This window comes from Diadema antillarum, unplaced genomic scaffold (genome assembly GCF_040938485.1).
Source record: "Diadema antillarum isolate AM-2024a unplaced genomic scaffold, OU_Dant_1.0 seq00001661_RagTag, whole genome shotgun sequence".
NCBI lineage: Eukaryota > Metazoa > Echinodermata > Echinoidea > Diadematoida > Diadematidae > Diadema > Diadema antillarum.
In genome coordinates this window covers 4,024-21,727 of record NW_027272361.1, presented here as the reverse complement: position 1 = coordinate 21,727, position 17,704 = coordinate 4,024, and the positions used below count along the sequence as shown (strand labels likewise).

At 39.4% G+C, this 17,704-nt stretch overlaps 1 protein-coding gene across 1 annotated transcript; it reads left to right on the top strand.

Annotated features, from left to right (window-relative positions):
• Positions 1-72: 72 nt before the first annotated feature.
• LOC139711485 (cilia- and flagella-associated protein 58-like) lies at positions 73-16,008 on the top strand. The gene is made up of 17 exons (XM_071623363.1): positions 73-198; positions 931-1,233; positions 2,417-2,565; positions 3,028-3,184; positions 3,543-3,737; positions 4,405-4,542; positions 5,186-5,345; positions 5,857-5,951; positions 6,557-6,736; positions 7,789-7,950; positions 9,036-9,154; positions 9,996-10,164; positions 10,798-11,021; positions 11,781-11,997; positions 12,868-12,987; positions 13,760-13,893; positions 15,885-16,008. The coding sequence occupies exons 1-17, from the start codon at positions 190-192 to the stop codon at positions 16,006-16,008; spliced, it is 2,655 nt and encodes an 884-aa protein (XP_071479464.1). The 5' UTR covers positions 73-189.
• Positions 16,009-17,704: the final 1,696 nt, after the last annotated feature.

Below are 17,704 nucleotides of genomic sequence, written 5' to 3'. Positions count from 1 at the left end.
TACACTGAAGCCTTGATTTATACACAGACCTACCCAAACAACAATCGGGTATCAACACTTTCAAGGCACGTCTACCGATGTCTGTGTAGAATCTACATGATCTAGCACCAGGAATCGGGACAGTAAGACAGCATTTTGCGAGCAATACGCCGAATTCTGATCCAATAAACTCCAGCTTGTGAAGCAATTATGACAGAGGTAAGTGAGACAGAAAATACAGTATTTACCAGCGGAAAAGAAGCTTATCCAATTCTCGCATCTCGTCGACAGTCGAGTTCTTAAACGACTAACGACACGTTAATTAACGTTGAATTTAATAAACGAAGTCTTCAGATTGGGTTTCTAATGGGTTAGTTGGTATACTCAGGTTCGGTCTGTTAGACATAAACTAACCTTTATTTTGTCATTATTGCTCATTCTGTTGGAAATTGAATGGAATCACTTTTGAGAAATATAATGAAATAATTTAATGAAATCACTTTTGAGAAATATATCTACCGGTAGACCTATAATGCGACGTGAGCAGAGTAACGCTAGTGTTGACATTTCTGTGTCTAACTAACGCTAATAATACTAATGATAGGTTGCTTTCAATTCATGATTTTTCTAGAACCTCTAACACTGTTACGTATTTGATTTTTAATGATATTGTTACTTCTTTAGGAATAAGGAATCGAGATGGAATAGAATTTGAGAAACTAACATTAACAAGTTACACGTAGGTTAACGTACAGCTGTAGAATCTATTGACGGATTGTAAAGAAACTGTTTTTTGTTTCATTCCAGAAGAATTCTACATTGATGAGAGTGCAACACTCGCTACCATTTGTGGATTTACATAATAGACAAATTTGTTGATTTTTGTTGTGGTTGTTTGAACTTGTTTCCTTCCTTCTTAAACATAACTGCTTCTCAATCTTGATTTGTCAGGAGAAGAAGCGAGATGACAGTGCGGGGAAGGACAAACCGGCGATTGAGGACAGTGCCTTTGAGGCACTTGAGAAGGATTTCCAGGAGGTTCTCAATGAGTTGATGGGCGACCGGAGCCTGGAGAAGTTTCGCTCAGAGTATGAGAAGCTCCACCGCGCCCTGAAGAAATCTCACGAGAGCGAGAAGCGCTTGATGCAGAAATGTCGGGAGCTGAATGCGGAGATTGTGGCCAACTCGGCCAAGGTGGCCACTGCCCTGAAGCTGTCCCAAGAAGACCAAACAACCATTGCACAACTGAAAAAAGTAGGCACGATATTGTGACATTTGAAAATGGGATACTTGGGCATTAATGGTATTTTGTTGTTTTTAAATATCAATGAGTACACTGTAAATTTTAGTACAGTACTCTCCGTGTAATCGGGTATCGCTTAAACGGGTACTCTGTTTAATTGGGTAGTAATGTCAGAATCAGTTCCAATGCACATTAAAATTACCTGATAATCGGGTTGCCTCTCCGCATAAATGGGTAAATAATTTTATTCTTATCTCATTTCTACCCACATTTCATCGCATATATATAACACTTTAAGAATTCACGAACGTCAAATTTTCCACGGCTAATCGTATTCTCTGCTTAATTTGCAAAGCAGACCGATCATTTGGGGAGTGATTAAACATGAAAGCACATGTACATGTACCGACTTGTCACACGTAAACGAACATTACACATGTACACTGTAGCTGGCACTCACAATTGCATAGACAGACAGGTGTTTAGTGCAGTGTACAATGCATGTACATGTACATACGCATTGTGTGTGTCCATTGTGATTGAGCCGGGTTCTTCTGTTAATCGGGTACTCCGCTTAATCGGGTAAGAAACGCTCTGCCCGAGCCTACCCAATTATGCGGAGAGTACTGTATACACCGAACAGAAAATGTGAAAAATATACTACTTAAGATATAATCTCAACATTTATACAATCCAGTAGGTGAGGAAAAGAAACCAATGTAGAAGCAATGAAGTTTTGACATAGAGTTGTTTGTTCATCTCCTCACAACTGAGTAAAAGATACATGTACATTGTATCATTACAATGGGATAATGTAAAACATATTTTTGCAGCATGAAATTTTCTTGAATTGAAGTCGACACCCTTTTTCGTGGCATAAAATTTTTGTGAGTTACCTCTAACAGTCAATGCATAGAAATAGTGTAGACAAGAACTTTTGCCAGCATTCTACTTTTGTGAATCTTGGCTCTTGCGAAATTCACGAAATTAGAATGCACACGAATATTCCTTGTTTTACAGTATATGTTCTGGTTATCGCTCTTGTGGTTGTTGTATTAAACTGCCAAACTTAATTAGTGATTGTGTTTGTGACGGTTTAAGTAATGGTAGAAGATCTGTGTATGCCGGTAAAGTAAGAATCACTCACTTTTAGCTTCATACATTAATCGTTTCCAATGATTTGTTGATTGTCAGGAAATCGAGAAAGCCTGGAAGATGGTGGATGCCTCCCAGGAGAAGGAGCAGAGAGCGAGGGAGACCATTCAGTCCCTCAAGCTGGAGATCACCAACCTCAGCCGGCTGGTGGAGCAAGGAGCAGGACTGACCATGGGCCAGGAACACAGGTGAGATCTGGTGCAGTGGCAGCCCCAGAGATGTATGGGGAGGGGTTTTCAAGTAGACATTCCACGCATTTTGAATTGAATAGCATTTGATGAGTTTTTAGCAACAATCTCACTCAATTTAAAAACAAAGTTTTGCCATCTTGAAGCAAACACTCTTTGTTGGTAGATTCAGCATCCACCTTCATGTATAAAGCAGAGATTTTGGACATATACTTTGTTTTCTGATTCAAACATATAAGGACTGTCACTGTTGAAACCTAAACTCTGTTTTTGGACACAGACAAAAAAAGATTTCAAACAGGAAAACAGATATTCAATCATAATCAGAATGCAAAAAGTTTGTTCATTTTCGAATCCTCACATTGGTGGTTATTTCCTCTTTGTAAACCTTGTGCTTGAATCAAGCATAGCAGCATTATTTGATGTAAGTATCAAGCACGTTGTGATGATTGTTCTCTGCAGTGTGAACGAGCTGCTGAAGGTGAAGGAAGATCTCACCAAGGAGCGTGACGAGCAGCTGGGGGAAATCGTCAAGCTGCGAGACTCGCTGGCAGAGGCCAGCAAAAAGCAGCAGAAGGCAGAGACAGACCGGACTGAGGCAGAAAATAAGATTGCTGAGGTAAGTGCCCGAGCCACCTTAGTCTGAAATCTTTGTGTTATGCAACATTAGCTTGCATATTTCTTTTTTCCACATTTCAGTGACATTAGCATCATGTTTACGAGTCACATATGCCAACACGAGAAAATTCTTTTCCTTACAGTACTTCTGAAACTGAACCTTCCATAGCTGTTTAGTGTGTATTTTGACAAAGATTCTTGCTTTACCTGAGTAAGATACTGTAATAGATTAAATGCCTTTGCAACTAACATTTTTTTTTTTTAAATAAAATCTTTTCCATTCTGCATGAGTGACCTTGCTGTAAGTCCCTTCTTTTATCTTTATCATTATCAATTTTTGTTTTTTGTATTTCCTTCAGCTCAACCAAGACATCCAGGTTCGCAGCAATGAGGCCCAGCGAGAGCAGCGCCGGAAAGAGAAGCTGGACCGTGAGCTGAAGCAGTCCAAGGTGGAACTGGAGCAGAAGACCAATGAGATCAAGGGCATGCAGCAGCAGGGCCAGCGTTACCGTGACGACATCAGTCGCCTGGAGACACAGCTGAAAGAGCAAAAGGTTGGTTCCTATCAGCTTCAGTCTGACCAACATTAAGGGATGCATTCTCTGTTGTACTAATGAATATCACATTTGAAGGGATACGTGAGAACATTATGTTGTGTAATAACAAATGCTCTGGATTCTTAAAGAAAATAAAATTGGAGAATGAATTGATGTCAAATGGTAGCATTATGAGCCGCCACAGTTCGGCTCGTTTCTCAACTAAAGATACTTTGGATGTAGTCCGATATTTTGAGATAACTTGCAGGCAATTCTATGATTGTTGTGCGTTAGGGCAGAAATGAAGAAGACCTCATTCCATTTTTAAGAAGGCTTGTAAATGACTGCAAATACACATTTTAGAAATTGTAAGATGCCACAGATTAACAATCGTTTCTATTTTACTGCATTTACAATTTGAAAGGCATCCAGTATGAGAAGACTGTAAATGTCTTCATTGTTTTTTGTGCTGGTCTGTAAAGATGGTTGGTATGAATGCTGAACTTCAGACACAACCCCTCCTAGAGAATAACTTGCTGGAAAGCTTTGAAACTGTGACATGAACGCACATGCAGAGCATGGACTGCATGAAATAATCATGTGAAATATTCCACGTCTTCACTGCACTCTCAAATGCTTGTGGGTTAGGATGTCTCATTTTATACACTGTTTTTTGTCACCATAGATTCTCTTTGAGCGCACCCAAAAGGATACTGACATCCTGAACGCCAGGTTCACCAAACTCCAGCAGGACTACGAGACCCAGCTGCTTAACTGCGATGGCCTGGCTCAAGAAAACCAACACAGGGTCAATGAACTGAAGGTACAATAAAGCTAGCATCTCTGTCTACATTCCTGGATCTTGACATTTGCATACATGTAAATTGCTATCGGGTGAAGGTGTATAACTAGGATCCACAGTAGCAGATTTCTCATTGCATGGAAAGACATGTGTTGTATCTCTAGCTACAACTTTTGTGTACATTTTGTGTGCTTGGACTTGTCAGCTGAATCTGACGTGTGATAATGATGCTTGCATGTTGTATGGAATCTACTGTGTTTACACTATGCAATTAGTATGCTAGATTCCAGGCAACATAATTGTATTGTTATGCCACATCGTATTTTTGGAATTTCTAGGTAGGAAATGTTCTGACACTCATGGTGTGTATATTAGAGAAAAGAGAGTTTCTGTTGGAAAAGTAATTTGTTATTATTGAAGGCTCAATCCTATCGTGAAATTGGATGAATTTGGATAATGTGGAAGATCGACCTTGTGTGTGTCTAATTGCTTCACACTTGATGCTTGATTTGTACACTCAAACCAACAAATTCCTTCATTAAAAAAGTATATATTGAAATACAGCAAGAATACTTTTTATGTGTAAAGCTACAAGTGTGTACATTTCTTGTGAAATGTTGCCTGAGTAACATCTTTTTCCCCTGCTGGTTACTATGGCAATCAGGCAAAGGAGGAGGAGATTGGATCCCTGAAGAATGATACCGTCCGGCTGAGCAAGATGCGGGAGACCATCCAACGCAAGCTGCGCACTGTTGAGGAGCAGAAGGGAGAGACTGAGCAGGCCAAGGAGACACTCAAGTCCCAAATTGTCGCCCTGGAGAGAGGTGAATGTCTCAGCATTTGTTTGACTCTCACAAGCAGTCTCTGCATGGCTTGCTTTCAGCGACACACAAACTGCTGATATTTTCAGAGCATAGTGTATGATATTCCGCCATCAACCTTGACTGAATCCTTTGAAATTGAGACAGGCACATCTGACAAACAAGCCTACTTTAGCCCAAATTAATTTTCGTCATATCATATTGGTGAGAAGAAGTGTCAGGTCTCTGTTGCAGTTTCGTCTTCCAGAAATTTCTAATCTAGCAGAGTAGACTCATTTGATCTTGTATTACATGCTCTTTGCTTATGTTCTGAAGCAATATATATAAGGCTCATTATCACTTCAGATATCATTCCTTACAACAATACGTAGTATCTTTCCTAATTACTTTGTTTTGATTTGATTTGTATTGAATAGTTGCTTCTGGGCAAAACATTTTTTTTTTTTCAGAAATGTAAATAGTTGAATGATTTAATCTCAAATGCATTTTCTCCCCTCACTCAACTGAAACACAGAAATTGAGGCCAACAAGAGACAGACTGAAATGGATCGCAAGGCCATCGATGACTTGGTGCGAGAGAGAGACATCCTCAACAAGAACTTGCTCAAGGTATGATAGTTGTGTCCTGGAGAAGGTCTTTTCGAAACTCTGTTCCAAACTAATTGCCAACATGAAGAACAGTTAAGTAATATACTCTCCCTAGAAACGTCATGCATTTGAAACAGCAAATGCAATGAACATTTATTTGGTATGATGCCAATACCTTATGTATCTTGATGAGTAAAAAACATGTGTCCTATATGTGGGCATATATTGTTGCTTGTAATGCTTTGGATAGTTACTGTCTTGTGGTTGTGACATTCTGTCAACAGACTTCCACTTCCGTGGTATTCATGGAAAGGCTTTGAAAATAGTAGCCTAATACATCCCAACTCACACTCTGGGAAAACTATATTCTTTTATGAAAATGCATAAATGATCAGTCTCTAGAGCAGTTTGGTAGTTGGACACGGATTACCACAGCATGACATGATGCATACTTTGCCCAAGTCCATTTGTGTATCTTTTCATGTGTGCTCTTTACTTTCCAACCTAAGTGTCAGGGTTTCTCTGCACAATACAAATACTGCAGCCCATGCCCTGTCTGTGTGAGTATGTATAATGCAATGTATTATGATGATGCTGACGTTGCCAACCTTTTCCCCAACGTGCAGGCTGCGAGTGCCACCCAGAAGCAGCTGAACCTTGTCAAGCTCCACGAGCAGTCCAAGAAGAACCTGGAGCAGGAGATTGCCAACTACAAGGAGGAGGCCCAGAAGCAGCGCAAGATCATCTACCAGCTGGAGAAGGAGCGGGACCGCTACATCAATGAGGCCAGTGACCTCACCCAGAAGGTATGTCTCGGTGTGATTCCACCAACATCCGACTGCTCCTACTGACAAAATATGATAAGTGTTTGAGCTTTCTCAGTTGAGCATCCCTTGACTGTGGTGGTGGACATGTTTATGCTTGACAGAGAGGGTCATCTTCATTTAATGTATCTGGTACTTATATCCAAGTGATAGGGTCCAAGTGGAAGGGAATTTAAAAAGAAATACTGGTCAGAAGTCATGTGTAAGGTTGGGAAACCCCAGTTCTAGTAACTGGATGACTTCATACATGAAATGATATGTAAGCACCAATGGGAAATGGGAATTTGAACTGATCTACACGTCTGTTTGTACAACAAGTTGCTTGGACCAGCAGATGATGTATTTCATGTCATTATTTTAGCAATATCAAGTTAGATAATGATAAATTAAGATCACTGAAAATAGGAGAGATCTCTTAGATTTGTGAAAATAACTCTGTCAGATGTTATGTTTGACTTGTGGATGCTTATTTCAAAATATGTAACTGTATTTGATAGAAATGAAGATCTTTCTCTATCATGATATTGTTTTGGGTGATATGGCATGTTCTGTTTTAATATCTGGAGTTCTGTATGAAGCATGCATAGCACAATTACAATAATGTACCTTGCATTACTTACCAACTGTGGCAGACATAGGTTTTGTTGACAACACAGAATATTCAATGTACAAAAAATGTAATTTAATCTTAAAAGTAGAAGTAAAAGCTGCTGAAAACTGGGTATCCAATAGTGGCAAGCCAATGTAGTGAAATGGAGTAAAAAGTGGCCTGAGCTGTCGATCCTAGCAGAATCTTCATCAGAGGCAGACAAAGATTCTGCTAGGATTGAAAGCTCATGCCCCTTTTGACTCCATTTTGATCTTTATAGCACACATATGTCAATGGCTAAAAAGCAGGAAGAAGAACATGATCTTTGCAATTCAGAAAGATGAATTAGTGTCACCATCCAGATAACAGCAACTGCTGCTTGTGGAATATTGTCAATAGACTGTGACATGTATAATGGTGGAATATTGACCTTTGACCCTGGCAGGTTCTGCAACACATGGAGGATGTGAAGGTGCGTGAGATGCAGATCTTTGACTACAAGAAGAAGATTGCTGAGGCTGAGACCAAGCTGAAGCAGCAGCAGAACCTGTACGAGGCTGTCCGCAGTGACCGCAACTTGTACAGCAAGAACCTCATTGAGTCTCAGGTAGGTTTTCGTGTTGACCTTCTGCTGCTTGCTTTTGTTAGCTGTAAAAACCATTTCACGATGTTTAGATACCTTTCCTGAGTGTGCATGGAATTGCAATTTTATGTGTCCAAGAGAAGGAACAAAAATGTCCCCATTTCTGTTCTCATATACTGTGTACGCTATATATTTAGCGGGGGTTTTATTTTCGCGAATTTCGCGAGTCGGGAGCTATTCGCGAAATTAACAACACGCGAAAATATTACCTTCCAAAATGAATCCCTTGCCTTGATGATACGAACATTTCAGTACTAGTATACCATGTCACGGCTTACCGAACAGACCATACTGGCTAAGCTTGTTTACGCACGTCCACGTCTACTTATGAATACTGTAGAAAGCCAATCCATTATCGCAAGGCGGGACCACTCGTCAGAAATCCAGGGGACCACTCGTCAGAAATCTAGCGCGATGGACTTAACCGCTTCAAAAATGTTGAATTCTAACTTACTAGTTCACAGAGTTTGGCAAGTCTTTTTCATGCAGTGTATAACTAGTATCATTCTTATTTGCTAGTAAGTTGAAAATTCACACTTTCTTTGCCACTTCATATTTTCTCTGGTCCCCCAATCGTGAATTTAACCACTTGAGAAAATGTGTGACAGCGGCAATACGCGAAAATTTATGTACGCGAAAATTATAGCATATACAGTAGTCAGACAATATTGTGATCCACAGTTGCTTCATCTTTATAATGACAGTTTTGATTAGTGGATTAGCTCTGAAATCTTGATTTTGACATTTATTGTGTGCTGTATCTTTAATTGGACCATACCAGTAGATACTATTGCCTTCATTAATAAATAAAGAGCAAACACACCTGAACATATTTAATGTGGAGACAGCAATGTGGATATCAGGGTCAGGGCTTGACACTAATTTTTCACTGTAGTGGCCAGTTTGGAGCTCTTTCTTGTCTAATGACCGTAAAACAGTATAGTGATGTCTTTGACTTTAGAGTTGTCACACTGCTCCCATTGGAGGGAAAACCTTGTGTTGGTGTTGAAGCACTTTCCTAAAGATGAAGTTTTGTGTTGCTCCTCTAGGATGAGATCACTGAGATGAAGCGCAAGCTGAAGATCATGAACCACCAGATTGACCAGCTGAAGGAGGAGATTACGGCCAAGGAGGCTGCACTGGTCAAGGAACATCTTGACCACCAGAGGTAATTAACAGTGGACATCTTGTGAGCATGTACTACTATGGTCATTTGTGGCACTTGATCGCAGATCAAGACATGATGCATTCTTCGAAGATATCTTGTGTGATGTTAAAGATAGGTGCAGTCAGATAACCTTACACTTTTTCCTCGGCTAAACTTCCTCTTCCATTTTCTAAGGAAGTACTTTGCATTCAGACAATTATGCAGTGTTTATGATTGTGTATAATCTTTGTTGGAAAAAAAATGGAAAACAAATGAAATGAAATGAAATTAAATGATATGGAAGTTTACATATAACTTCTAATCCAATATATTTGCAAATCTGAGCAATTCTGGAAGTTGTTTTTTGCCTAATTTAAGGGTGATGTCATTATGCTTACAGTATTTCCTATCTGACTATAAGCATTTATTTAGACAGATTTTGATTAGTTTGTTTTGCAGAACTTTGCCAAACACAAAATTTCAATTTATGTGTTATATTTCTTCCCCATGATATGAAATGAATAATAAAAAAAAACAATTGACATTGCAGTGTTTTATACCGACATGATATCAGAGAGCAGAGCCCTAATTCGTACAGCATTTTACAACTCTGGCATTCAACTTCTAATGATACCATATGCTGCCATGGCACCAGTAGGCAGCTATTTATCAGCTGTGAGCATTTAATAGTTGTTACCATAAGTACAATTATTGTAACTAGCTATGACTCTGTACCTCTCCATAAATGTACACTAGAAAAGTGTCTATTCTGTAGAGCATTAGGCTGGCATTGAACTTGGAACACTGTGTAAATGCATCCAATCATCGGTTTTCTTTCCCCGCCTTTCTCTCCCAATGTCAGAGTTGAGAAGGAGAAGGAGGCCCTCAAGGCTGAGTTGCAGCGCATGAAGCAGCAGGCAGCGGAGAGCAAGGCCTACATTGAGGCCCAGGAGGCTGAGGAGAGGAAGCTCCTCAAGATCATCTCTGAGGCCGACGCTGAGCGCCTCAGGCAGAAGAAGGAACTGGATCAGGTAGGGAATGTGTTCACAATGCCCCCAAAATAAATAGATAAATAGATAAACAGATAGATAGATAGATAGATAGATATATAGATAGATAGATAGATAGATAGATAGATAGATAGATAGATAGATAGATAGATAGATAGATAGATAGATAAGTAAATAATAACTACAATAATAAACAAAACTGGTCATCTTGTTGCATGAATCTGGATGCAGTACAAATGCCGTGCTGTCAACTCTATATGATATGCAAAATTACTTCATAAAATGGGATTAGTCCATCACCCTGCCGGGCTGAAGTCAATATTTACTTTATTGTACTGTATTTAATGCATGATGGAAAGGTACATCTTTCCAATGTCCTGTGTGAATGATACATCAGGAAAGTATTTATCAATGAAATAAGTACCTTTCTAGGTTTGCTTATGGGATATTACATTAGCCACACAAACTTCTAACAACCAGACATCCACGTGGCTATCACAGATGCCATCACTATAAGGTCAATCTTGAGATGCCAGCCAGGGTCAGGTGTGGCATGCATTTGAACCACACCCACCCACGATGTGAGCATGCATAGGCATCAGCCATACCAGTCTCCTCAAACTTTTTTAAAAATTTGCTCATATGCGCAAACAGGTGATCAGCGAGCGCGACATCCTGGGCACGCAGCTGGTGCGACGTAATGACGAGCTGGCGCTGCTCTATGAGAAGATCAAGATCCAGCATTCCACCCTGGGCAAGGGTGAGCTGCAGTACCGCCAACGCTTGGAGGACATCCGCCTCCTCAAACTGGAGATCAAGAAACTGCGCCGGGAGAAGAACATCCTCAATAAGAATGTTGCCAATGTCGATGACCTCAGGTAAGACCAGTATAACCAATGACTCATAGTTCCTTTTTCGAAAAGTTATGTATTCGCAAGTTAATCACAGTAAAGTTTCCATGCAACAACTTCAGTGCAAATGCTGCTGCCTCAGTACCTGTATTTATTGTGAGTTTGAAGGGTTGTGAAGAACTTGAAGTTTATAAAACAGAGCCTTTTGTGTCCAGTGAAGACGGTGATACATATGTCCTATCATGACTAGCATCAAATTATGGGGTGATGTGAAATCAAACCTTTTGTCTAATTTTTGTTTCAAACTTGTTTTCTTAGAATATGTATGTTATTTTACATATTTCTTGTATTTTGACTTTTGATATATTCATGTTACTGTTTGTGCTGGACTGGATGAAAAAGTAAATGAATGAATGAATGAATAGCTCAGATAAAATCAGAAAACAGATAAAACAACTAAAAATTTTAACACTATTTTAGGTACAGTTCCTTCAGTCTAGAGGTGATATTAAACTAAATAAAAAACAATCTTCATTGGTTTCTCTGTTACTGCAAAAGTGGAAATTTTCACGAGTAATGTTTCAGGCTCGGTCTGGTAGAATAGATTTTCGCATGTATTTAATTCTGCAGAATCAGAATATTAAAGTGTTACATACAACAAGCAGAGGATTCAAGGCTTTCACTTTTGAGCTAGTTTCATGTCGTGCGAATTATGCGAAAATTTTCACTTTTAAAGTAACTTTCTACTTGAAATTATTATTTTTTGGCTGTCCTTCCTCCTGGCAGGCGTGAGGTCTACCATCTCCAGCGTGAGCTGCTCCGGGAGCGCACCCGATGCAAGGCCCTGGAGGAGGAGCTGGAGAACCCCATGAACATCCACCGCTGGCGCAAGCTGGAGGGCTCCGACCCCAGCACCTACGAGATGATCCAGAAGATCCAGACGCTGCAGAAGAGGCTCATCCAGAAGACTGAGGAAGTGGTGGAGAAGGAGCTCCTCATTCAGGTCAGCATCTCAGAATTTGAAAGAATGAACCATTTGTAACTTTTATACAGCTGGGGCCTGTTGCACGAAACTATTGACCGAAAAGAACTTGGGCTACTTTTTACAGAGAGCTCGTTTTCGTGTGTTAAAGTCAATGGCAAAATCGCGTTATCCTGAGCTTTTCAATTCTTACCAGAATTTTCCCTAAGTAAAAAATTTCATGCAACAGGACACTGGTCTTGGGATATTTTGCGTGTTACCTATCCTATTATATTACGATGGTTAGGTGCATTTAAATATGCTACTGATCTTCTTACTAATGTAATATATGCTTATTTCTGTTCCAACCATGGACATGATGCAAAGCTCTGATTTCTTTACATGTTCATCCCAAAACTCTTTATTCATCGATGGAATTTGTGTGGAATTAGTATTGAAATTTATAGATTTTGAGTTTCATTTCTGGCATGATGCCTGTTTAGGTCCTAGGTGTACCTCATTTCATTGAGCTTCATTTATATCTGCTATCATCATGCTTTGCCTGTGAGATTAATGTCATATGTTGGTCCATTCAGGTCTCATTGCACACTGTGGTGACTTGGTATCTGAACATTTCGTGATTGCTCTTTGTATAAATGTCTCCTCAAGTTTGAATGTACAGCTGTACTTAATTTGATATGAGCAATTGTGATGTGAGCACATAGAAATTCTTTTAAAGTCTGAAATATGTTGTATAAGAACTTGTTATTATTATTATCAATGATTCCTCATTTGCATGGATATTGATGAGCACTCATTTCATTATATTAAATGGATTTTCATTGTGATGACAATCCATGGCCATGTGTGTGACCAATATCTCTTTCCGTTTCATACTTCTATGTCGTGCAGGAGAAGGAGAAGCTCTATGTGGAGCTGAAGCACATCCTGGCCAGACAGCCGGGGCCCGAGGTGGCTGAACAGCTCCAGATCTACCAGCAGACCCTGAAGGACAAGACCAAGCAGCTCAAGGTAGGGGATCCATAGAATAATCGCCTTCCTTCTCCCCTCTCCCCAGTCTCATTCTCCTTTGCTGTATTCTGGTACCAGTTTTTGAGTACTATAAAAGTGCAATTTATTGTCATGATGAAATTTTCCCGCATTTCGCAAGACCAGAAACTAGCGAGAAAATAAATGCACACAAATATTTTTTGTCTGTTATATGTGCCACTTTTACATGCCTTGATTCTGCAGAATTAAAAAATCTCAAAATTCACCCTACCCACCTCAGCAAGAAAAATTATCCGCTTTTGTAGTAAAACAAGTCACGGAGTGAATTTCTTCCTAGAGCACTCTTAAACAATTTCACTCTCATACTGTTGGAGAACATCCTACAATTCCACCTCGTTATATAAGTTACGTAGAAATATCAAGAAGACAAAAGAAGTTTTGGCCTTATAGTTGGAGACGATATTGTCGGAAGAAGTTGATGTAGGTCAAGATTTTCAAGTCTCACTGCATAGTTTGAGTATGTATTCGAACATATATGAGCCTTGGTGTACAGATTTGCATACAACCTTTCACTTGGGAGCAATATGTGTCATCCAGTGTATGAACACGTCCATTTGTGATTCTTCAGTAGCAATTACAAAGTGCTGTAATGTGCATAATCAAAACATGCTGGTAAGCGAGATGATGATGTCACAATACAAGAATTTAGTTCTTGATATTAGATAGCCATGTTTTCATGTATGGTAACCTTATGACTATAAAGTGTATATTATTTTTGTTTTCTTTTGTGCAGGGCATGGCATCAGAGCTGAACATGTACGAATCTCAAGTGCAGGAGTACAAGTATGAAATTGAAAGACTGGCAAAGGAGCTGCAGGACGCTAAGAAGAAATACTATGCACAGAAACGCAAGGAGCAGCAAGCAAGGTGAGATACAGGAGACTTGATCAGTAAAAACTTGGTCGTGATGCTACTTTCAAGATGTTAAGAGGTGAAGGGTTGCGTTTATTCATGTACAGTGGAAACTCGATATAACGAGATGGTCGGGACCGAGTCATTTTCCTCGTTATAGCCGATATCTCGTTATATCAGTAGGCATAAAAGAAGGCATAAAATAAAGACATTAATTTGCACATGTGGGACTACCCATCATATTTCAATCAATACTGATGATAACTTGATATTGTGCGTGAGGGAATTACTCACCTTTATGGGTAAGAAGATTTTTTTCGCCAAGGAAATCCAATAATAAGATTGTGTTTCTTATTAATTGTAGATGTTTGAATTTGTAAATTTATATAGCTTGCGATTGTATCAAGATCGTCTGTGGATTGGTATGTGGTTATCGTATAGGTGTGTGTTGTGTGGAAAGCTTGAATATGGTCTGCACAATGCTGTGTGTGTGTGTGACACATTCTGTATGTACATTATGACTGCGTGTGTGTGAAGACGGGGAATTCCCTAAGTAGAAGGCCAATCACAGCATCAGATTGCCTCACACCTGCTAAACGTCACGATGATGTCATGTATACATATGGCCGTCCCACTACATTTTCTGCATGTATATGTATCAGTGTGCGTGCACACACACACACTTCACACGTACAACATGCAGTGCTAGCTGGAGTGCTTAATGATTATGTGTGTACAAGACAGTTTTTGGCGCATCAAGCTTTACAATCTCGGAAGATGATAGCACAGGGGAAGTAAAGCTTTACCGAAGGCCGGCATTTTGCTTTACCTCGCTATAGCAGGTTTGATCTACTATGTTTTTCTTTGTTTGGAAGTCACAAAATTTATCTCGTTATAGCAGTTATTTCGTTACAGCCGATCTCGCTATAAGAGTAGCATTTTACATAGACTTGTGTGGAAGGAAATTTGGGACCGAGAAAATTTCCTCGTTATAACCGATATCTCGTTATAGCAGTGTTCGTTATACCGAGTTTCCCCTGTACTCTGTAATCCTTGGTAAGTTTATAGTCTGGCTTGCTAATTCATCTGTTTTCATTCATCATATCTGGAGTAATGAAGGTAATTGTACAAAACCCATTCCATATTTTATGTGTTGTTTTGGTGCATGCATCATTGTCGATCTATACTACTAAGCTGTTAAAAAACAAGAAAAAAGAAAAAAAAAACTTTTTCCCAGTAGATTGATTACATAGATATTTAAATACAAATGCCCTTTTTGTATTTGCAAACGCATGTGGTATTTGCCCTTCTCTAACACTTCAAATCAGCATCTGGGCCCCCGTTTCACGTAGATATTAGGATAGCAACTCTTGCTAGAATAATAACTTCCCATGGCAATAGCCAGTCAGGAAGCTGGATTCTTGTTCCCATGACAATTGTCATTCCAGCAAGAGTTGCCGTCATAGCAACTTTAGGAAATGGGGCCCAGGTGTAACATTTTCAAAATTAGTGGACTTGAATGAAAGATAATGAGGAAATAGATTACAATTTGCCATTGTCAGGGTGCTACATAACTTTGATTTATCACTTGCCTGGTCGGGCAAATAAAACTCCACACACTGATTCACACACCTAAACACAATGGAGTTAAACTCGGTCTGATCAAGTGTTGCCATTGCATTACATTGGGACTTCTTCATGCACAATATAAGTGTTGGAAAGTTGCTGAAATGAAATATAAAGAGTGTTACAAACAGCCATTATCTTTGGGCTTCTGTATGGTTGACATTAGGGCCTATGGGTTTGTTGGGGGGATATCAAAAAGTGAAAAAAAAGTGGCTTCAAATCTTTTTGCTTGCCCAATTCGGGCAAGCATTTGTTCTCATTGTTCAAAAACACTTGCCCCGGGCAATTGGGCAAGTGCTTATGTAGCACCCTGATTGTTCTGATCTGCAAAACAAATATTTTATGTTTAACATAAATTTGCACCCATTATTTATTTGCAGAGAAAGAGAGAGAGCCCTGGCACAAGCTGGAGCGCCCCCTATCCAACCACAACGGACCGACGGGCCTCGTTTTACAGGCGGGGGGTTCAACCTGAAGCAGACTGGGAAAGTGGGCGCCAGCTGAAAACCTCAGACGATACATTCTACCAAAGTTGACCATGCCATCAACCATACATGTTATACTCCTTCGTGCTCGTCTTCTCAAAAATATTTTTCAGTGGATTTTACCTAGTGATTACATAAATGGATATCACTGTATATTTGTGCGAACATAATGAAAAGATCAGACATTCAGCAGACTTTGTGGTTTTGCTTACATTCAGCAGAACCTGTGCTGGGGTTTCATTTAATTGTGGAGAAGATTGAAACAGCCAAGTGAGATTTGGGGGGGGGGGGGTATCGACAAGTTGATATGCTCATTCAAAATCAGATAAGTCTCTAGTAAATTCATGTGATATACAAGTGTAGAATACACCAGTGTTCTGCAGACAGTTGATATCATTCATTTAATGAATACTGAATGAAAAGGATTTATACACCATCCAATATCGGATAGCTAAAACAATTACTAGACAACATGTTGCTGTTGGCCCCATTCTGTTTTACTTTATATTTGTTCATGGTAACGTTCTCTTTAATCATTCATTACCAGGCGCCAAAGCAGTGGTGAAACACGGATTATTATCTAAAACTACTGCAACCCATGTATTCTGTTTGGTATCTTGTACCTATACTAATACTACAAACTTTGCAGTATACACCTATGTGCCGTCCATTTACAAATATGTCTCACCTTGTCTTTGTATTCAAAATTTTGACATCAGAATTCAAATAAAATATTTACTGTCATCAAACTTTGATACTGTTTAGTCGTGCACTTATTTATTGGAAGCACTGTTGGCTATCGTAACCATTATTTGCTAATTCAAGATTTGCTATAATCCCCAAATACACTATTTCCATCAAATAGCTGGAATAGTTTGGTTTGCAATTGAATGCATGAATGCAAGAATGGCCCAAGTCCAAGTTTGGGTACCGTCTTTGAAAACCCCTTGCAAAGTAATGCAAATAGATGGTCATTGAAATGACTGTTTTACATTTCAATTACAGAACATTCCCATAACTGAACAATCACAACTATTTGGACATTCTTTTTTTCTTGACATTTTCTCTAATGGACTTGAGTCTTTCTTATATTCAGGTGTTTACTTGTATTCAACACTTAGTGCATTCATAGAATATCAATCAGTCAGACCGCAGCACGTATGCTAATGAGCCGATCCGGCAAGATTTATTCAGCACTCTCGTTGACGATCTTTGCGTTCGAAAGGTGTCTCGTCGTGTGAGATTTTGCGAGAGTTTGACAGGGCTATGGTTTTCACAGTGTACCGACTTGTACATACATTCGTCATAGCTACAAGTCACGGTAAATTGTTTTCCAGACTTTGATCTTTATTCTGATACTAAATTTGCGTATAATATCGGATCTTATCATGACGATATAATCAGTTGAATTTGCATAAATTTTACCTGCTTTTCACGGAAGATTTTGTTGTCTCAAGTTCGTTTTTGGTTCCTGACCGGTTTAAGAAACTGTTGTTTCTGATTTTGGCTTTTTCATAGAGAGGAAACTTAGATACCCATCATATATTGGAGTCAAGGAGATGCAAACATGATTTTTACTAGTTTTTCTGTTTTGAAATGTCTGCAAAATTCACTCCTAAGCCGGAAGTATGCTCCACACAAAGTGTACAGTGGCGCGAAAGAGCTCTCTCATTGGACAGTGCTTGCATCCAGCACTTGAACTTGGCTTGAACTAC